Source organism: Zootoca vivipara, chromosome 1 (genome assembly GCF_965207765.1).
Source record: "Zootoca vivipara chromosome 1, rZooViv2.hap1.1, whole genome shotgun sequence".
NCBI classification, from domain to species: Eukaryota; Metazoa; Chordata; class Lepidosauria; order Squamata; family Lacertidae; genus Zootoca; species Zootoca vivipara.
In genome coordinates, this window is record NC_142582.1 from 60,454,523 (window position 1) to 60,477,211 (window position 22,689).

Sequence of the window (22,689 nt, forward strand, 5' to 3'; positions counted from 1 at the left end):
CAAACAATCGGGAGGGTGTTCCCCTCCCTCAGGAGGTAGTTCCATAGCCTTGGTGTCAAAGCTAAGAAGGCCATGTCCCAGCAGAACCCTCTACTGTAATTGTGGCAAACAAGACCTCAGAGGAAAATCTTAAAGTGCATCCATGCTATGTGGGTTAATACACTATTTAAGGTATCCTGGAGTATATTTGGGATTAGGAAGCAATTTTCTTCTCAAAGACTGAGATCATGGAAGTAAGGTGCTTTTATTTCTGTGTTTATCTATAGCCAGTCTGTGGTACTGCTGAATTGCTTTAATTATTAGGGAATGTGTTTATAAGTTTTTGGTGGCACACTTTTTGGAATGTTGTAAACTATAAGTGGCAATCTCTTTGGAGCTGCCTGAGTGTGGGAAGCAGGATGAAGATGGATAGAGTGATTGAGTCTGGAAAAGAAACTTTAATATCTGTCTGTCCATCTCCATCCTGCTCTCCATAATCAGGCAGCTCAATGAGATTGCCTCTTAAAGTTCACAACATACCAATAAAAGCTCTGTGGTTCTGAGAGCATTCCTGTAAAGCACATGCCCTATCTCATGCTCAAAAGTCTCAGCAAACTACCTCCAAAAGACCTGAATGGCCAATTTTTGCCAGTAAGCTCTAAAAAGGTGAGGTATGTAGAGGTAAAATGTCGGTGTGATGGTAGCAGCCCATTGTTTTAAAACAAAAGTGGCCAGCAGGAAGATATTACAAGGGGGAATATTGACGTGGACAAGGGATGGACTGAAGAGGATGCTGGATTTTATTTTGCCTGCTTGAACTTTCCCTACAAACACCCCTTCCCCAGCTGCTTTTCTCCTGACCATTCTCCACTGAGAGAGAAACAGCTACAGGGAGATTTTATGAGACAATGGGTTGGGCAGAAGAAAAATTCAGCAGCACCTATTGTCTGCCCTCCACTTCAAATCTTCCCCTCGCCCACTTTATACCTGTTCAGCAGAACTTGCATTCTAACAGAAGGGCTGTTGCTCCCATGTCGTTTTAATATCTTTTGTTCCTTAACTGCATTTTGCTTGGACACCTTTAAGTTTCTTAATTTAACCTTAACCTTAACCCTACTTAGCATTCATCACGCTATGATAACCAAGCTATCTTTGATTCTGATTAGTGTTGCGTGTTCATGTGTGTATGCACATGTGCACAATTTCTTCATTTTAAGGGCATCTGCCCCCAAATCTTTTCACTCAAATAAATAAATAAAACAAGCTCTCTAGGACTTCGTTTTTTCTTTGATCTCCCTTTGCTGGATTTTCTTTGTGTGTGTGATTTTTATTCCACAGTCTCAGCATTATTTGCAAGATGGACTTGAGTGACTGAACTGCAGGGTTTTTGTTTGCTTAACTTGCTTCAGTGCAGCTGATTCAGACTCTGTAGCTCTTTTTGTCATCTACCCATGCATGCAAAGTTTAAAACAGGGCAGTTTTGAATTCTGACTAACTACTGACCTTATCAGGAGATGAATCCCCTCACAGTTTTATTGCTGTTGCCATTGGTTATGATGCTCCGTAGCAGGCAGAGGCAGCAACTGATGCTGATGCTGATGGAAAAGAAAAGGTAGTGGATGGAAGGGGGGGGGAGGCTGAGGTGTTGTCAGGGATTGGCTGCCTGTAATGTCAGTCGGAGCCGTGGGCCCCAGCTCTTCCGCTGCTCCAGCTCTCCCCGAACAGCTCCTAGAGAGAACTAAGGCGTGCGGAGTGCTGATGACCAGCACCATGCTTCTTATGCTTGGATCTTAGATTTCCTCCCTCCCCAAACACTGGTTAATAAGCCCTCCTGTGCATCAGCATCCTATGCAGAGAGAAGGAAACAAAAAGGAAAAGAAAGAAAGGGAGGGGGGAAGGAAGAGTGAATCTTCAGCCAAGTGGATAAGATCAGCAAAAGAGTCAGAGAGAGAGAGAGAGAGAGACTGGGTGCTTTGCACAGCGGCAAAGTGGGAATTTAAAGAGCTGCGGTGAAAAAGAGCCCAGAGATTCCCCAACCACAACACAAGGCATAACCTCGCAGAATTACAGAGCCAGGTAGAAATGACATCAACTGGCAAAGAAGGCAGCGGAGCTCAGCACGCACAATATGTTGGACCGTACCGCTTGGAGAAAACCCTGGGCAAAGGACAGACAGGTTGGTTCTTATGCAGCAGGAGCAGCCCTAGGGATAAGGCAGCAGTCGCTGAGATTATGGAGATGGGAGAGTCTAGGCTCTCTGGCCATTCCTTGTCTTTTACTGTGGCATCTGATAAATAATAGCTTGACTTTAAGGTGGTTCTCTTTTGCTCTGGCTCTGGGTGTTTGTGTGTTTTGTTTTTGTGATTTATATCTTGTTTTAACAAGTCCAGGTTGCTTTGTGTGGATCACTCCTGGAAAGGGGTGGTGTTCTGATGACAGTCGAAGTGCGTGTGGGGAGGGGCTGATTGAGTGGAGGGGGGGACACGAAGGAAAGATGCTCAGCGGCTGGTGAATTTTGCTTTGATTCAGTGCACCACTTTCCTTTCCTTTCCTTTTTTAAAACTAGAATTCAGTTGAATTGAGAGGCACATAAGGGACAACGAAGAAGAGAGGGAGGAAGCTGGAAGTCACCAGCCGTGTTTTATGACATCATGATTGAAAAGGGTGTAGTCCTTAAGGTGCAGTTGGTGGAGGTGCGGTGGTTTGGGGGCCAGGAGGGGGAAGAGACTATGTGAATCTATGGTACTGCCTTTGCTGGTTATTTGGAAAGTGTCCCTGGCACTGTCAAAGCAGAAAAAGTATTCAGGAGCAAAGAAACAAAAAAGCCATAATCCAAAAGCCTGCCCTGTCTATGCTATTTTCTTTTAATCTTACTATATATTTTACTGCTGATTTAAGAATCCATGTCCAGCAGCCAGAGGTTTGTTGTTGTTGCCTGAAAGGAACAATAGCAAGAAATATTAAAAGGAGGAAATGTAGTGCAAGGCATTAGCAGGGAGCAGGTGCTTTTGCCCTACGTGACATAATTAGATCCCTTCAGTGCATTCAAGATTGGGACTCACTGGTTGCCTGCGTTGGTGGATTCACTTCAAGGGCAGGGAAACAGTAATTGCAAAGAAGCGACCATTGCAGAAATGTTAAATCTCTGTCCACCAGACTTTCCTGATTTGTACCCCCCTTTTGGCTTTTTGGTAACAGGTGTGGTGGGCAATCTTGTCTGACCACAAGGTTTCAATGAGCAATCCTAGAAGTGAATTTAAGACTCTTCAGCTTAGCATTTTTAGAGCAGAGTATGTGTGTGTGTGATTGCACACACACACACATACACCAAATTGCTCTCCTCTGCTCCTTGTTGATATTGAGTGTTGTTCATCATGGTGGGACAATAAAACATGGTGCATTGTGTTTTGCTTTTTAAAAAAGACAGCCGAGCTTTGCCCATCTGTTGTCTAAAGGATTTAATAGGCGTTTCCATCCCCAGCTGCTGTCTGTGTTCTTGCTGCCCTGCATGGCAGCAGCTCTGCAGTCCCCGCAATTTTCTTAGGGACTGAGTTGAAATCCAGATCTTTCTCTGAAAGGGGCCAAGCTTTTCTTCAATGATTGATTATGAAGCTCCCCTCCAATTCTTTTTCATCCTCCCTCTCAAACCCCATAGCAACCACTTTTAGATAGGAATGGTTATGAAAATGGCATTGCTTTAAATGGTAAAGCGACTTTTATTTATTTTTATTTAAAAACCCTCCTGCTCCCTGTATGTACTGCAGTAGCTTAATGCATCCATTCACCTTTATTCTTAACAATGCTGAGTAAAAAAAAACAACCCAAAACCCTTCCTCCAACCAACCTGATTCACTGTGAAATATATATTGACATGAATAAGGAGCCGAGGAAAATAAAAACTCTCACCAAAATGATTGCAGCATCATGGGTACACCAATAAAAATACTGAATGTTGGTTCCAGAGGTGATCTCTTGCCATGCACTCTTGACTGGGGCATCTAAGAGGCCCTAGATTCAGTCTTACTTTGTTACCACAGTCTTTGCCTTGTACCATGAGAGGTCTTTCACTCTGCCCAACTGCCATCTACAAAAAGTGTATGTTTTTTGCAAATGTAGCTACATTTCAGACTAATCCTATGCATGTTTTCTCAAAAGTAAGTCCTACTGAGTTTAACAGCAAAGGATTTGCAACCGAGTGAGCAAGCATAGGATTGCAGCCTTCAAATGTAAACCACAGAGTGTGGTATTATGCTTCCCAAGGGTTAGCTGCAATTTCCCCTCCCCCTCCCCTTGCTAATCTTCCTCCTAAGTGATTAGAGAGTGAGAGAGATTGGGGAGGGGAGGGGAGGGGAGGGGAGCATGTGTGTGTGTGTTTGCGTGTTTGTGTTCAGAGGTTTCATGCTGTCTGTCTTTGCAGATCTTTGAGGAAATCATCTAGGGCTAGGATTGTTCTTCATGATTTTACATCTAATTATAGATGACCCTCTAGTCTCTCCATTCATGCACACACTGCAGTGATACAGAGAAGAAAATCTAAAAGCCTAAAGAATAGCTGCAGCAGACTTATGCACTCTTACTTGGGAACAAGTCCCTTTGAAGTAAATGAGACCTCCTTCTGAGAAAACATGCACAGGAACTGGATGTTTTGTTTTCTATTCTCCATACTCACCTTGATATACTTGGGAATGATAAACACCGGCATTTTCATTCCTAACCAGAGTTGGAATGATTCAGAATTATGCAGCCAAGCAGCATAGTTTGTGTTTATCACTTCTATGTTCCTGGAAGTGAAACAGTAAACTTTGGGTGGGAAAGAATATGAAAATTCAGTTGTTGGAGGCTTTATATTGTATAACATTGTTATGTGACAGGTAATTCAATAAAGCTGTTTAGGCCTTCTGAAAGTAGAGCAGTACTATGAGGAATTATACCACAGCATTGCATTGCATGGAATGAGCTTGCTCTCTCTTTGTTTGATACACTTGGCCAAATTATCTTTCAATCAGAAGATCTCATCATAGCATCCATAGCCCATTTGCTTCTTGGTAGATCTTCATATTCCCTCCTCCTTTGCTCAACTAGAAGAAATATTTCTGCTATGAGGCCCTAACCCTAACCCTTGTCCCCTCTCAGGGATGCTCACTGGTATTCTCAGAAATACATGATATTGTTGAAGATCAAAGGCGAAGGAATTGGGAGGCAAGTGCTGGCTTCTGCTCACAGCATCCTTGCAAAGGTTGTCATGAAAAGAGAACTTTCATGTGCTGTCTGAACTTTGAATAGCTTTCTTCAGCCTCCACACCACTCTAAATGATGCAATTCTTAATGACTGTGAAGCAAGGAATGTTTACAGACAAGACCCTGCTGGTTTTCTGCAAGGAAGCCCAGATGCTGTGTCTTTGCTATCAGTGGAAGCTGGTGACATCTGGTCATGGGTATGCAAAACTGACCTGGCAAAACATACTCAGGATGCATTTCAAAGGGCTGGGTGATGACTGTGCTGATTCTCATTCAAAGCAGGGGAAGCAAAGCTTGTCCTGAGGAGCCTCCAGAGCTGGCACATCAGGCTTGCTGAAAATGATTGATGTTACAAAAGGAGGATTATGGCCTCCTGGTTTTAAAAGCAGGAATAGGGCACTGAGCAAAAGGGTGCACAAAATTTGCATACAGCCTTTCCATAGTATGGGGAGTGTGGCAAAAGCTGGGGGAAGAAATTCTTAATAATGCAGTGTAAGAATTCCATGCATGTATAATTAAATTAGACTGCTGTAGTAAGACAATTGCCCCTTTGTTGCTGTATAAGGCAGAGGTCAAATGGGTTCTGCTGTTGTTTCCCAAAACTGGACTTGTAGAATATGTGTTCAGCAGGGGGAGGATGCATAAAGTAATGCAATAATCTAATGATCATATTTGTAAAATTGTATTATGTGGAAACATCTTTGAAAATGCTGACAACAACAAATCGCACATAAAGGGATGAGCAAGAGATGGTTTATATTGCACTGAGTTACACTATAGTATAGTTAATTATGGGAGGTTTGCACTGTAATTAACAGTAATGAACAAAAAGGATGTGCTTTTGTGTTTGCAATAAAACACCAGGAAACACGTGTGCTTAGATAACAGATCAGATGTGAAGACAAAAGCACAAAAATTCAGGTATATTATTCAAATGAAACAAAGTCTTCCTTAATTTGCTATGTGTGATATTTTGCATGAAATTAACATTGCATGTGCTTCAACCCTTTAGAAAATGTCTTTTTAATCTAGGAAAACTTCTGCATTTTAATTTATTTTCATCTCTTCTTTCTTGTTTGGAACACTAATGTAATATTTTGTGGTGTTGCAGTCATGTACCGTATTTACTCAAATCTAATACTCACTTTTTTTTGCCAAATCAGGTTGCGAAAATTAAGCTGTGCATTAGATTTGATGGCACATTTACATTTGCCAGCAAATAATTTTTCAAGGTTCTGGCACATTAGACTCCAGTAAATACGTTAACTGTTGCCATAGCCCATCCAATACACTTATGTGCTAGCTGTACTAGCATGAATTATACAAATGAGTTTGTGGTGCTTATGAACAGAGGTTTTGATTATGAACTGAGAGCTTTCCTTGCAAATTGGCTCTTTCCTGCCTGCCTGCCTGCCTGCCTTCTTTCTCAGGTTTTGGTGGCATTTTTAAAATTGTTGAAGCTTTATTTGTTGTGCTCCCATATAAAGGCTTTAAGTAAGTGGAGTGAATTTGGTCAACTATGGTATGTTAAGATTCTGTGTCTGCATTGCTATACCCACATACTCTCTATGTTTTGGGTGGCAATGTCTGAAGTGTGGGTGCTCCTCTACTTCTGGGGGCTCCCCATGTAATTTAGAACCCTGCAAATGGGGGTTCTAAACCAGTTAGACATAACGCAGCATGGAGAAGAGAGCTTGCCATGTTCGTTCTCACCCTGCTTGTGTGCAGCCTTCACATATTCCCAAATTGGGCTTGAATGAATGCAGTACAGATTCTAAGTTCATTAAAAGCAAATCCCATTGAATTTGATAGAAATTTACTTCAAGCAAATACATTTTTTACAGGGACAGTTTTACCATGAAACAAAGTACATAAGTAGCCTTTGGTCTTATTTTCCATATTATTATAATTTCATGGGGTGAAATTATTTTATGGGGTGACAAATGCCTTAGTCATGCGGGGGATGACCTTTGTTGAAGGATAGACAGGCTGTGCATGACTCTGTTGATTCTTCTGGACCTCTCAGTGGTTTTCAGTACCATCAACTATGGTATCCTACTGTGAAGGTAGCTAGGTTGGGAATAGGAAGTTACATTCCTTTGTTTCAGGAAAGTTGCAGTGAGTGGGGCTGGGGATAACTAGGTTTTTTTTTAGAGAGAGGAGAATGAAGGATAAAATTGTCCCAGGTCTTGGACATGGAGGGGGGGGGCATATAAACCCTTCAATTAAGAAGAGAATGAAGAAAACACACTCGGCCCTCTGGCATCTCAGAGCCTTAAAAATGGTCCTAGGAATGACTGTTCTGCTCCATCGGAGTTGTCTTGCAGTGTACCTAAGGGATCCATCTTATTCTCTATCTAATATCTACATGAAACTGTTGAGATAGGTTGTAGAATAAGGTGTCATAATGTTGGTGGTACCCAGTGAGATAATGAGGTTCCGAAATGGGTGTTTCAAGGGGAAAATTGGGAGGATAAGAGTGAAAAACAGGCTCAATCAAGGTACAGTAATATGGAGATGCTGATGAGTTATCTGGAATTAGGTGTGCGACTTGTCCTGGATAGGGTTACGCTACTCTTGAAGAAAGGCATTTGCAGTTTGCGGTTTGCTGCTGGACCACTTGTTCCTTGGTGAGTGGCAGCTGTGGCTGGGAGAGCCCTTTTCCTGGTATGTGTGGTGTGCCAGCTCAAGGAGTTGGAGCTGTTTCAATTTCAGACTTTCCCTTCCTTTTTGATCCCATATTGACAGACTCCCATAAAATCTTATTTGCTCCTCACTTTGTAAATATTAAAAAGATGGCCTCAGATTCTGGTATGAGTTATTGGCTTGCTGAGGAGGAGATATACCCTCTGGAGTTTGAGTGGGTTTTATTTTTGCTTGGCTTTTTTCTTTTTTTCTTTTTGTATGGATGAGCATTCAATTATGTGAACCCATAACTGCAGCCTAAAGGAAGTACAGTCTATAAACGGTTTTACCTCTTCTTTTGCTGCTTGTGAGAACAAAGTGAAAGTTTAAAAGAGAACACAGGAGGTCAAGAAGATTTGCCAGTATGTGTCAGGTCATCTGTGAATCTTGGCAGAACTGGTTTCCTTTAGGCAACATGTCTATATGACATGTTGTTGTTGTTAACGTAATTATTTTATTATATTTATTATCTCACCTTTCTTCCAACATAGTTCTTAAGGTGCCTTACCTAGTTCCATGGCAGTCTTCTATTAAAGCATTGACAAAGAGCCAGACCTTCTTAGTGCTAGCAAAGTTGCCCACTGTGTACCAAGCAAGGACTGCCAGGAACCGAGCTTCCAAAAAAACCAGGGAGGTGTGGCTTACTCCTTCCAAGTTGCAGAATGGGCAGAGCATCAAGATGTTTGATTGGTGTCTGCTGCTGTAAATATTATATTGTTACAAAAGCTGGGTGGCTGCCCCTTTCTATGCCAAGTGGTGGCAAGAGCCCATGGGGTCCCAGGCACACACACAGGGTCTCTTTCCCTTTGGAGAAGAGAAGACATGCCAGAGACTGTCGTGCTTTAAGAAATATGGTTTATTCACCTATTTATACTTTCAGTTTGCATGGGTGGAGTCCAGATCTTATGGCATACACATTTTCAGAGGCAGCAGTGCAGGCAACCTTCAGGCTGTCTTCCTAAAAGGTGGATCCCATCCCCTCTTACTCCCAGCAACCCGTGCTTAAAAACACCCCATCACCTTGGCAACCCTTCAAACTCCTGCCTCAGGGAGGCAGGGCAGGGGGAAGTTCTCTTGCATTGGCAACACCCCTCAATGGCCCTCTATTTTCCCCTTAATGGCTCTAGCTTGGCAGTATGGTTTGCATAAGCCAGCCCAGGAACTCCCTGTCTGTCAAAGCTCTGTGTTTTAATCCATATCCCAATTTATCAAAATCCTAGCTTTTATTCATTCCTAGGGTTTGGGGGAACCCCCCCCCACATATCTGTAACACCATTCAGTTGAGGCCTGGGGTTCTTTTGGTGAGTGGTATTGTTACCAGAGTCTCTTTAGGCAAGGCAAGACAAATCAGGACCCTGGGCAGCTCACAGTGGGCCCTGCTGCCTGAGTTTTGGAAGATGTCTCAACAAAGAGACAGACTCATCTCTTCGAAGGCTTAGGATGGCTGGCAAGGTCTTCCCTTGCAATGGCTCCATCCTCCAGGGAGGACAGTCTACAACCATTAAAGAACTCATTGCTGATTCTACAGTTGCAGGCTCTGTGCAGGGCTGTGGAGCAAAAGAAATTGAGGGTGATGGGAGAGCCAGGTCGTCAGAGTGGGATGGTATAGAAGGAAGCACCAAGGACTCCCCTTTCCTCAAATGTGATGACTTGCAATTAATCTGAATATTAGCCCTCCTCAGGATGACACTGTGACCTAGATGCAGGGGACGTGACAGTAAATGGAGGAGCTGCAGTTTGGCTAGCTCTTAATTAGACACTTAATTATCCTACTACCCCCCAATATCTTATTTTGTCTCTGGACATAGCACAAGTAGCCAGTGAAGTTGGGCAAAGCTGCCTTCCTAACACCAACATCACTGCCACTTAATTGGATGGGGCAGGGATGGCACAGGGTGGAGCAGAGTTCAGGACGATGTGGATGTACGGTACCTGCAGGACCTCTGGATAGGCTCTGCTGGTACATCTGCATGGCTCCAAACTTGCCGCTGCCTTGCATTACCCCTGCATCATCCCGGTAAGCAGCAGGCATGCCAGTGTTGAGAGAGCAGCTCCACAGCACTATCCCACTGTGCTGGCCACTCCTGGGACATTCAGAAACTCAGGAGCTGAATGAGACTAGGAAAATATATGGGTCTAACAGGCCCCATCACATTCTCTAATTTGCTTGTTCATAAAAAGACACCTTCAAACCTGGACAAATCAAATCAGCTCTTGAGAAGTCCTCATATATGGAACAGAATCTTGGAAAGCCACACTGACCTTGGCTATCTATATTGAAACCTGAGTGAACTATAAAAAAGGGAGAATGCATATGCTTTTCAAGGATGCAACATTTGCAGAATAGAGCGCTCCTTCTAAAGTTAAGGGATGCTGAGATATGTATAGGTCAGAGTAAAAAAAATGCTAATGATTCAAAATTCCAATGAACATAAATGAAATAAAAGGGTAAAATATTAATCATAGTTCAAAAAGCAAGCAAATAAGCATTTTATGGGAGCAAGCAATCTACTTTGAAGCGCACAGCTTGCTTTTTTGTTACATTGTCAGATGAGTGGGATTATATTGCTATTTATATACCTAAATCTCAGACATCACCAGGGTTACAGAAATAGCAATTCAATAGATATGGCTTTTACACTGTTAAGACAGCTTTCTTCTTTGTATCCCTATTCCATTTAGCCACCTCTTTATTGGCTATCACTGAAACTAAAGACCTCACAAAAATGAGTGGAACACAAGGTAATCCATAACAAATGATAGGGTGATAGTTTCCACATATTCTAGGTTACAAATGGTAGCACCACACGGGAAACCTGAAGGAGGAGCTGACCCTAGTGTCACTATTGTTGAGATGGCTGTGCATTAGGATGAGATGAGAAGACAGACAAATTAAAAACATCTATCAACAGGATGTACAGTTGCTTTGTACTGAATTCTCAAAGTTGCACTTAAAGAAACACTGTTATGCTTTTATTGTGGCCTTGCTCTTGTTTTTGTGTATTGTAATACCCTTATCAGCTGCAGCGAAGGCTGGCTCATAAAAAATGATGACCCTAAATGTTTTGCAGAGTTAAAAAATTAGTTGCACTATTGAGAGAGAATTTTCATGAAGTCTAATGGTGATGTGATCATTCTGTAAAAGGCAAAATGTTGCTTTCTCTTTTCTTTTTTACCAGCAGTACTGGGCTTATATAAGAGACCAGAGAGACATGACTTTGCTTCTCAGTGAATGTAAGGACAGGACAAGAGACTAAATCGAAAGGGAGAAGTATTATAAAATTGGTCCCAGAAAGTAGTAGGCTGGCCTATTACTTGTTCTGAAAACAAGGCAGTTTTAAACTACAGCAGAAACTGCTGATGGAAAACATGGGTGATCTTCTCATTAGTTTGAAACAATACATAAAGGCCAGCTGCAATGGTAGATCAGTGGAAAGAGAAGTGAGGGTGACAACTTCAGCAGGACATCATCAGGAACATACCTGAGAGTGTGTTGTGAGTCAAGGACCTGCCACCCGCTTGAAGAAAGAAAGACACGAGGACACAATGTATTACGGTTAATGGGCGAAAAAAGGCCACAACTTTTATTGGTTACAGCATGTGAGTGGTATTGGCTTAGGCATTGGATCAAACAAACTATACATGACTCCACCCTGCTCAGCGGGGAGTCATTCAAGGGTTAGCAACCAGAAGGTGGAGCCTGTTGATGCAAATACAACTGGAATCTCCCCCTGATGTCACCAGGGGTCATGCCATGGCCCTAGCCACCAGTAGGGCATCGGACAGGATCCACAACCACTGGATTCCTTTAACGGAATACCTAGTAAGTGGTGGGCAATGGCTCGAACCTGCCCGTCTGGAAGGAGGAGAGATTTTCTCTAACCTAGGGAACTTTAAGTCAGTCACTAGATCTAGCAGCTTGCAAAATAGATCCTGAAGTATAGGAGGCAGACTGTACTGCTCTGTTGTTCAGGCAAGAGCAAAGTGCGGACTGCTAGTGTTTATTTCTTACTTTTAATTTATTTACATTACTTGTATCCCTGAGCAGGAATGTGAAAGTGCAGCCATATTTTTGAATGCCGGTATTTCATAGGGTTCATTTCATTTTGCTTTGAGAAACAGAAGTGACATGAACTTAGCTTTAAATTGGCTTCTCTGGGAAAATGAACTTTTTGATTGCAGGCAAATGGTTCCATGGTGTTGTAGTGCAGTTCCTTGTGGACTGGTGGATTGTAAACAAGATGATAACCCTAAATAAAGGGTTTGCATTTTTGTTTTTTTGTTTTTTTAAAAAACCACCCAAGGAAAAACTATAAGTCTATGCTTCTGTTTGTGCATATACAATGTCTTTAACTATTGGAGGCAAGTTCTGCAGACACCCCCTAAACACATAGAATTGCAGTCTACTTAGCAAGATGATGTGTAGTCTCTCCCTTTTGCTTATCATTTATTTGGTCACACAAGCCAACACATTTCTATCCTAAACTTATCATGATGGGTGTTCTCCCCTCCCACAGCAAAGTGACTCATGATTCCAGATAATTTGCTCAATGAATTTAAAATTTTGTTCTTACATGGAACATTGGGAACCAGATGGTGATTTCCTCAGTGTTATTTGTAATCGAAATTTATCTAGCATATTCCCCCCCTTTCCCTGAGTCAAGTGCATTTCTGTTGAACGTTGAATTGTGTGCTTTCCTCATAATTGGTTTCGTACTTGATGTGACATTGCTCTTTCACTTGGTTGGTTGAGCACTGAGGTGATTCTGTACTGTAAATTTTGTTTCATACAGTGTGGCTCAAATCCAAAGACCATCAGTGTAGCAGAAGGTTGTGCACATGTACCCACCAAACAGATGGTCAGCTTTGATGTCAAACACCTGTTTGGGGATATGGGGGGGCTTGAATTCAGCAAATACTCAACAAACTAATTGGTTCTATCAAAGCTGGCTGCACCCAAATAATTTGGACATCTTTGTGGACCCAATGTAACATAGACAGGTGAGATTCATCCTAGGTTCTGGATGAATCTATGGTAAAGTCCATAGCAAGAGTGAATCACAGATTCTGCATGCAGATGGCTCAGTACTTGAGACAGTCATCTGTTAAAGGATCTCAGATAGCAGAACTGGAAAGAATGCTACAGGGGATTTTAGAGAGCTGCTGCTAGTCAGAATAGACAACAATTATCTGTACATTCATTAACGACATAAATGGTCTTATAAATTATCCACATTATATGTCCATCCAACAAAGAGTTTCATTCATAAATGCTTGTTTCTACATGCAGTATTTGTTAAGTTGGGGGACTTAAATGAACTTACTTTTACTCTGTGCCAGTGAATTTTCAGCAGTAAGCAAAGGGTCACAAAACCAAACAAATAATTTTTAATATAAACATGTATTCATATCAATATTCATCAAATGTTTAGAGTGCTTTTTATTACAGTTCTCCCTGTATTGATTTGCTCATGAATCATTGGTTTGTGACTTTAACATTATGAATAATTGGTATATGATTTAACTTTAATGGTGACATGTGACAGTTTTATTTATTTTTCTTTTCAGCTTATTTAAATGGCCAAACAACTATGTGAGAAATTCATGGCTATGCCTGGCCTAAGACCCATGAATCACATGTGTTATCTTAGAATTGCTCTCAAGTGAGACTTTTCTGCTTCACAGAATGCAAGACATATATACAATGCAAAGCATTTTTTTTCCATTTTTGAATTTACACAGTATAATTAGACCTAGCCTTAAAGACACTTTTATATTGTGTAACTTGTGCAGGAGTTCTTACCTTCCCAGATACTTCCAAACAGATAAAAAGGAATGGGCTTGGCTTCTAAAAATAGCTGAATATTTGAGGAAAACTGGACAGTCGTTTTATTATTGATGTTGATGGTCAAGTTCCAGATTCGGTGTTATCCTTGAACACAACTTGTACACAACTTCAGCATATATTGACTTGCTAATTGTTACATAATCATATATTGTCAGGTCATGAAAGGAGAATGGTTAAGATTGCAAGTGAAGAAATAGGGAAGAAAGAGAACATATGTGTATAGAAGAAAAAAACTTGAATATTTTAGGGTTGGACAATGTCAATGTATCATGAGCCAGAGAGTTGCAGCTTGTCTTTACTTGTCTTTACATACTTTAGGGCAGAGCTTTCCAAACTCTGTGTTGTGTCATATTAGTATGTCAGCTGCATCGTGTAGGTGTGTCACATGAACGCTCCCTGCTCTTCTCCCGGGGCTGAAAAGCGGTTAGTTTAACCTCCAGTTTGCTAGTAAAACTGAATTACTGTGTCATGAAATGATGCATGTCTAAAAAGTGTGTTCACCAACATGAAAAGTTTGGAAAGCTCTGCTTTAGGGTTAGGTATTAAAAATAGAGAATCAACATGTGCAAAGTGGAGTTTATTCAAAGAACTAGAGCCCCCAAAGAAGCCATATTCTTTGCTTAGGGGATTTTTTTTTTAAGTACCAAAAACATTCTGTGTAACTCCTGACAAGGTTCTCTGTTATTCCTTACTACCTCTAAAGGACCATGGTAGACATCCTATCCTGGAGATTCTTGAATAAAACATTTTTCATTATGAACCATTAATGGTGATTTAGGCTGCTGTTAGTGATAGAGCACTGCCTGCCACGTTATTCATACAAAACTAAGAATAAATGGTGGTAATCATAATAGTAATGAATCATTGTATTGACAGTGAAGAAGAGTAAGACAAGCAATAGATGGTCAGCAGTCTAATTACTGATATGTGAAGATATTACTGTTTTTAATATCTTAGCAGTTTTTATACTTGGAGAGAAATTGGGTTGGTGAGTAAAAAAGGTTTCTTAAAAAGCCACTACCACTACCACCTCATAGTTTTACTTCACATAATGTGCTAAGTTTGTAGGTATGACTGTATTTTCAGTTAAATGTTTCACTTTTTATCGATTTAACTTTTCAGAGGTTAGTGGAAAATTATTTTCAGACATCCATTCAGTAAATGCGCTTCTAGCTGCCTGCACAATTTATCAACAATGGTCTCCCTATCTCCCGAGGCTCTGGCCATTTGTAACTCTACAGTTTTGCAGTTACTGTACAAGCTTTCATGGGAGTAAAAATGAATGTGTATTTGTGTGTGCTTTTCAGTATTTTGCTACAAGCCCATTGAAGAGACATCCGTTTTACAGGTCCACTTCAAAATGCCAATGAACGGTCACATAAGCCGAGTTCTCCAGCTCATTAATTACAATTATTGTTAAATCACATTTGATGAAGGTAGCTCAAAAGCCGGTAGAACTGTGTTTCCCAACATAGCAAGTAACTAGTGAGACTTCAATAATATGAATGTTCCCCACCGGGCCTTGATTTTTAACTTAAAAGAAATACATACATTATGACCCTAAATAGTTAAAATACTAAAACAGACTAAAATTACCTCAACTTTCCAAACATCTTGGTATACTTCCCTTGGCCTGGCACTAAAAAGAGTACACTAAAAAGTGTCTGCTTGATTTCAAGAGGCAGGGAGTTCCAAAGTGTAGACACTGCCACACTAAGCGATGAAGTTCTTAGAAATGTGGACCTGTAGTAGGGACAATTCCATCAAAGCTGTCAAGAGGGCACATGTAGGGTAAGGCGATCTCATACGTAAACTGGTCCCAAGAACACTGGAATGGTTGAGGCTGTTGGGAGTTATAGTTAAAAACATCTGAAAGGCACTGAGTTGGTAAAAACTGTTCTAGATGCATATGAACATTGAGTTTTTCTCATGACAGCTCTGTTGGCACCAAAGCAATTCACATACAGTATTTTTATTCCCAGGTTGATATCACATGGTAAAATGGTTGCATGTAACTGTGCCATCAACAGTATGTTGCCATTCAGTATGAAGACCACAAGTGAGATGGTGAAATAAATTATATAAAGACAGGCACACAACAGTTTCTTACAGTAGAAATTGGGTATCAAAACTTCCACTTTTGTGAAGACCTTGCTTGGACCTTAAAACAGACATAGATTTTTATATTGGGAGTGGTAAAGAGTTAGTTTTGAAGTATGGAGGAGCGATAGAGATAAATGCTTTTAGTTTGGAGCTGGTTTGGAAAGACTGCTAAGGAGATTCTGGCTAGCATTTTCAGATCCCAGGAAACTGAACTCATGACATTTTGTAACAATTATTGCCTAATCATGTGACTTCTTGCTTCCCCTTAGCCTAACCTTCACATTTGTAAAGAAAAACATACAGTATATGACAGACAAACCACACACACACACACAAACACGCCCTCCTGAACTTCCTTCTCACTAATACTGTGTGTAGAACCTCCTACTGCTCTAGAAAGTTTAGATCATGAAACATTGCAGTTATCCATGGGGAACAGACCCTCCAGCTCTATTTTGGAGGCTGCAGGGCTTGTGAAAATAAAACACAGATTATGCTAATTAAAATGTAGGGTATTCTCCCACCCCAGTTCAATAATGCAGAGAGAATACAAACTCTGCCTGCCCTTGTTAGATGTGCACATATCCTAGTTCCGCCCCTAACATGCAAGCTACTTCAAGATGTGCAGAGGTATTCATGTCTGCAGCTAAACAAGGTCAGAGTTAGGCTCCCAGGCTTCCATGAGCAAGTTACGGTAATGGCTGTAGTCACTGTAGCCTGTCTTTGCCACTCTCCACTATTTCCCTGTTGCTTTTAGGCCATTTCTGTCCTTTAGTTTCTCCTGCTTAGCAGTTGAGGCCTGTTTCCCTAGTATGGACTGTGATTAGCCAATGCTAATGCGCTTGCATTTCCAGCTCCTCTGTGCAGGAAGACAGCACTGTCAGGCTCTGCCTTACAATAAATTTATTATGTTGCCTTGCTGCTGAGTATGCTGCTCACTCTTAGTACACACTAAGGCTTTCTCACTTTCTTTGTTGCCTCTCTCAGATGTTGCACTTTTTCTGCTTTTCACCTTAGGATACTGTCACCTCATTGAACTAGAAAGTGGTGCAGTGTGCCAGATTCATTACTCTCAAGTCTGCTTTTTTTCCTGAAGGGAATGGGGGGTGGGGAGAATCACATTTGGCTTCTGATATGCTTGCTTCCTCTTACCGCAGAAGCAATATTAAAGGCTTAAGGAAGAACCTAGATCTATTGATATCATCATAGTTTTATAGTGCTGTCCTTGGTCATCGCATTTAAGTCAATGACAAAATCACAGAACAGATGTGAGCTGCATTTATTTTCACTGTTATCACCTATATAGAGATACAATCAATTTTGTTGCCATAGTAAGAATTATTACAAATGTTTTAGTGTAATGTATAATAATATTAAAGAGGCAGCATAGTATATCTAGGAATACGTTAGTGGGAGAGTTTCTTTTGGCTTTCCATTGCTCTGATAAGCTGGGTGGGCTTGGCCAAATGCTGGAGAGCACTATTCTGCTGCGATTTTCTGTGTCCTCCATATCTTGGCTCAAAAGGTTACTTTTTGGTGTGTATTAATCTGTATTTGGATTTTTAAGACTGTATTTTATCTGGGAACGGGAGCTACTTAAGGACCAAGCAAACTAGGGGAACTTTTACTTGAAAGTTGTCACTGAAATCCTTCATTGAAATTGTCAAGAGAATAACCACGCCGTCTGTCCCAAGGATGGGGAATCTTAGGCCTAGGAATTGAATGCAGCCCTTCCCCCTGGCCTCTCTACCTGGCTCTCTGGACTCTTCTCTGCTGCACCCTTTCTCCCCAGGCCATACCCCTCACTCCCCCTGTGAGTTTTTTCTCCACGCCCTGTGGAGTTTTTTCTGGGCTGGTTGCATTTGTAAATAATCCAAATAAATAAAGCGAAAGGTGTGAGCAGGCAGGCTTTTCACAAAACAAGCCTTCACATTTTGCCCTCATATCTCAGGTTCTCTTTATTTTTCTCTCTTTAAAATGAAAGCTGGCAGTCTGGTTCACCCTGTTACCTCTCCAACATCACATCACCACCACCAGCTAGTTCCCCGTGTATTGGGAAGTGCATTTCTGGATGCCACCTAAGCTTTCTGCATAATTTAGCACCTGGAAATCAAGGTTACTTATTTCATGGGGAGACTACATGAGTACAGCATGCTCAGCCTTGCAAGCATTCCCTTTCCAACACACTGAAGGCAGTGAAATCTGGGACAGGGACATGAAGAGGCTATTTCAAGTGTCCTTTCCAAAAACTACTTAAAACTCAGCCTAAAGCCTAGACTACGGTATCTCCTTTGTCAAGCAGCAGCAAGACAATGGTTTGTCCTTTCTGTGCCTGGTAATCACAGTTTTTTTGTGAGTCTTTGTGATCACAGGTTATAACAGCCTAAGAACCCCTGAGCTCAATGAGTCTTCTAAGTCCTATACAAACCTGTCAAACCTCCATGTATCCTTTGTTAGCTTGGATGGCAGACATTGTGCCTAGGTTTGGGTAGCTTTTAGCTTGGGTGCCTCTTCTTGCTGCTCTGAACCCCTGTGCTCCACAGGATTCCACAAGGGGTCATCTTCTTGTAGAGATATCCTGACTTAGTATGGAATCATGGCTTTGTGTACTCTCTTTCTTTTCTATCAAGCTCTCACTCCCAGTGAGTGCCAGTCTGGTAAAATCTTGCCATAGCCAAGGGAAATAATTTCTTAAAATTCTCCCCTACCCCACCCTTGTGTTTGCCCAGAGGATAAGAAATGAAAAGTATAACTCTCTTACTCTGTCTTTTTTCCCTCTCTCTCTCATTAGCTTTTCAATTCCCACTGAATTACCCATCCTCGTCTCAGAAGCAATTCATTGTGTAGCCTCATCCCCCTTTCTCTCCTTTCAGCCTTCATAGCTAACCATTAGATTGCCATTTTGTTATGCTTTCTCAAGAAAACTTAATTTTTGAAAAAGCTCTGATCTCATATCTGTTGCTCACTGAGTATCTTGACTAGATTATTTGAGGTTACACTCTGCATGTTTGTATTTGGTAAACATGGTAGCTTGGGGAGGGGCAGCCTAATGAGATAGAAACCAGCCTATCCTTCAGCAGAAGAGAGCTGGGGGGGTCACTGTAGAAAATGGTTCCCCAAGTACATTTGAGCTACGGTAAATTCCTTCCAACCATTCTGTTGCTTCTGGCTGATTATGCACCAATACTGGCAGGTAATCAAGAGATTTGCATGACTGGAGTATGTCTAATAGTGCCACAAAATGAATACTTTTTTATTTCCTTGGTCTGTAGTGTTATGTAAAATAATTGATAATTACATGTACTTGGGGGAAGTGCTGTAGCTCAGTGAGAGCAAACGCTTTACCTGCAGAATGTCCCAGTTTCAATCCCTGGCATCTCAAGTAAAATGGTCAGGTAGCAGGTAATGGGAAAGACCTCTGCTGGGCACCCTAGAAAGCTGCTGCCAGTGAAGATACTGGACTAGATGGACCAATAGGCTAACTATATGTCGTTCCATATTAGCATAACACTTCAGATGCTAACATGAGGCTTTGGGATTTATAAATAAAAAATAATCTCTCCCTTTATGTTCCATTGTACTTTACTCTTGGCTCTGTCATCATGCCACAAATTCAGACAAAAGTACTGAGAGAGAGATGACCTCAGTGGTTAGTGCTAAGTTGTGGAAGTTGCTTCGTGTGAATAATTCAATAATCATCCAAGTCAAAGCTGGATCATTTCTGTAATTGATGTAAGATGTTGTTTATACAGGAATATACTGGTTGGAATTAAGGTGTTACACACACTCACAAAATCTTTTTATGGGTACTTTAAAAATGAATATTTTTACTGACTGGCTGTTTCAATAATTGTTATCTTCCCAAAGACTTGGAGACTGACTTGATGTAATAGCAAAGTATTTTAGCATTGATGCAATGATGGCTCTCTTTAACCCTAATTGACTACATTGCTCTGACAAATTAGAGACTCAAGCAGCAAATTCTCCTCTTCCTTCTCACTTTTGCCTTAAAGTAGTGTAATAGGCTTGGAGCATTGCCAGGTAGTGTCCTTGCTGGCACTGCTTCTAGAACCTGTGGAAAGTTGGAAGCTTGTGTTTGATTTAAGCCGTTTGTGTTCCCATCAGCTAAAATAAAATAAAATAAATAAAAGTCTTGGAGCTGAATTGAAATGCAGGTCTGAATGAGAACACAGGGTACCATGGAACAATGTTGTTTCTAACAAGAACAGAACAGCAACCTGAAAAGCCTGACACCATCTGAAGTCCAGTGCCATCCTAATGACTACACATACACTATCCCACTCAGGGCTGGTATTTCATTAAGGTATGCCCTTCTAGATGCTGCTTCAATGGGCACAGGGTCATGGTGATTTTGGAATGCACCATAGTTTGCAGCTGTCGCATAGCTACTGTGAAGGTGACAAAAAACAACCTAGTATCTTTCAAGCTATTCTGCACTTGAACTTGTCAAGTATTGTATGCAAGGGCCAAGAACAGCATGTGATGGGGAGCCCAGTGGGGGTTCCCTTACCAGTGAGGGATTCCCTAACTGATCTATCTATCTATCTGTCACAAAATGTTGGAGCAGAGCAGTAGATGCAACAATCTGTTCTCAGAAAGAATCTGCTAGAGGGAGAGGGAGAGGGAGAGAGAGAGAGAGAGAGAGAGAGAGAGAGAGAGAGAGGTGGTCCTTGCTAGGGCTGTACAACCACTTTGTCTAAAACACAAACAGATCAGGCTGATTTGTGCTGAATATAGATCAAGTTGAGGCAGCTACAAATCACTACAGAATGGGTTGGGTGGACCTGAATCAAATCGTAGTAATTTGTGCTGACCCAGAGCTCAAAACAGTCTCTGAAAAAGCCAAACAGACTCTCTCCAAAGTGTTGCAGTTATTAAGTATAACACTCTATAAGGAGAATGCCAGGGTGAGGCAGATAGGGAGGAGGAAAGCTGGGGTTTGCTCATTATTGAGAGCTGTAGCTTCCAACCCTGAGCTAGAATCTCATCAAACACACTCGGATCACAGTGCTTTTGGGGGCAGCAGGGGTGGGGTGGGGTTAAAGTATTAAAGTGCAGCAAGCTCACACTGCCTTCATTCTTTTGTAAGTTCTGTCTCATATAGAAAGAATTTGGTGGAGTTTGGTGGCATTCGTTTAGCTTGTGTTTTGTTTCCTTCTCAGTACCCTACTCAGCCTTTTAGTTGTTTGTTTCCCATCATTTGCACATCAATCCCAGTCTCATTCTTACACAAAAATAAAAAATAAAAAAGTTTGTCTGTGACTTAGTCTTAGCTACTTAGGCCGTGTCACTTTCCTTATTCCCTCTCTCTCACAATTTTGGCCCTAGTTTTTAAGGTTAGGATTGCATTTTATTTCCAGCTGTGTCCTATTTTCTGTGCCTATTACTATTACCACATTGGTGTGTGTGTGTGTGTGACTCTTGTGAGTACATTGTGCAGAGGCAATGCACAAGCTACACAAGTGCAAGTGAATGGGAGTACAATATTCAGATTTTCAGCTTGGGTTGGATTGGTCCAGATTGGTTTGACCCAATTTGGGACTGGATTCAAATTGCTGAATTGAGCTGTGAATCAAATCATGAAAGGCGGGGTTTGCACAGTCCTACTTGATGCCATATTTTCCATGAGCTGTCTTCTGGGTGCCCTGGCTTTGTCACAAGCAGGCCTTTCCTTAGAGAAGGTCACTAAGGAACAACAGGATCCACAAGCATCTCTGCGTTATTACGGTCACAGAAAGACAAAGCTCAGTATTATATTCAGACTTGGCAATGACACACTTTGTAACCTAGTTAAACACAGACATTTGTTTAGATAGAAAGAGCATGGCCATGAGCTGTGCGGCTTTTAGGAAGCTTTATGCTTTTCAGATCCCAGCTGCTGAAAACGTGATTTCTGTTCTGATTTAGGAAGCTACATTTGAAACTTTAAAAAGAAAGAAAGAAAGAAGAAAGAAAGAGAAACAAGAAACTGTGTTCTATCATCTGAAACAATTTGCCTGACTTTATTTGGAGTAATGGTGATTCAGAGCTGCTAAGAATAGAGCATATGACTTCTCCTCTCATATTTTGTTGATATTTTCTATAGCTTTCCTAATAGTACATATGTTACCTTATTGGGGCGTGTGCAGGTATCAACAGCTTTTGGAAGTGTGTGTACTGGTTACAAGAAGTCGTAGGGAACGTCTTGCCAGGTTGGAAAAAGAGCAACAAACCAATTTCATCCCTGCCAGCATGACAGTGGCATGTTCCAATCAAATGTCAGCAGTGGGTGGTGCTGTGGTCTAAACCACTGAGCCTCTTGGGCTTGCCGATCAGAAGGCCGGCAGTTCAAATCTGTGTGACGGGGTGAGCTCCTGTTGTTCTGTCCCAGCTTCTGCCAATTTAGCAGTTCAAAAGCATACTAGTGCAAGTAGATAAATAGGTACTGCTGTGAATGGCATTTCCGTGCGCTCTGGTTTCCATCACGGTGTTCCATTGTGCCAGAAGCGGTTTAGTCATGCTAGCCACATGACCCGGAAAGCTGTCTGTGGACAAAACACTGGCTCCCTCAGCCTCAAAAACGAGATGAGCGGCACACCCCATATTTGCCTTTGTCTGGACAACTATCCAGGGGTTCTTTATCTTTACCTTTTACCTAATATGTTCCAGCAGGGCAGTTGAGTTACTCCTTGACAGAGGAACAGCTTGCTACCACAAGTGGCTGAAATGGCTTCATCCTTGAAATCTCTCCTGACATTTATGATGTGATTGCACCATAGGCTGCTTTGGCCTACAGCTGGCTGCAGTTTTGAAAGCGTGATTGCTGGAATCTCCCT

At 41.5% G+C, this 22,689-nt stretch overlaps 1 protein-coding gene across 1 annotated transcript in view; it reads left to right on the plus strand.

Annotated features, from left to right (window-relative positions):
• The first annotated feature begins 1,690 nt into the window (after positions 1 to 1,690).
• BRSK2 (BR serine/threonine kinase 2) overlaps positions 1,691 to 22,689 on the plus strand; it is a 377,628-nt gene continuing 356,629 nt past the window's right edge. The window contains exon 1 of the mRNA XM_088666107.1: positions 1,691 to 2,155. Coding sequence (XP_088522233.1) covers positions 2,062 to 2,155 — 94 coding nt within the window. The 5' untranslated portion in view covers positions 1,691 to 2,061. The remainder of the gene's footprint in view (positions 2,156 to 22,689) is intronic.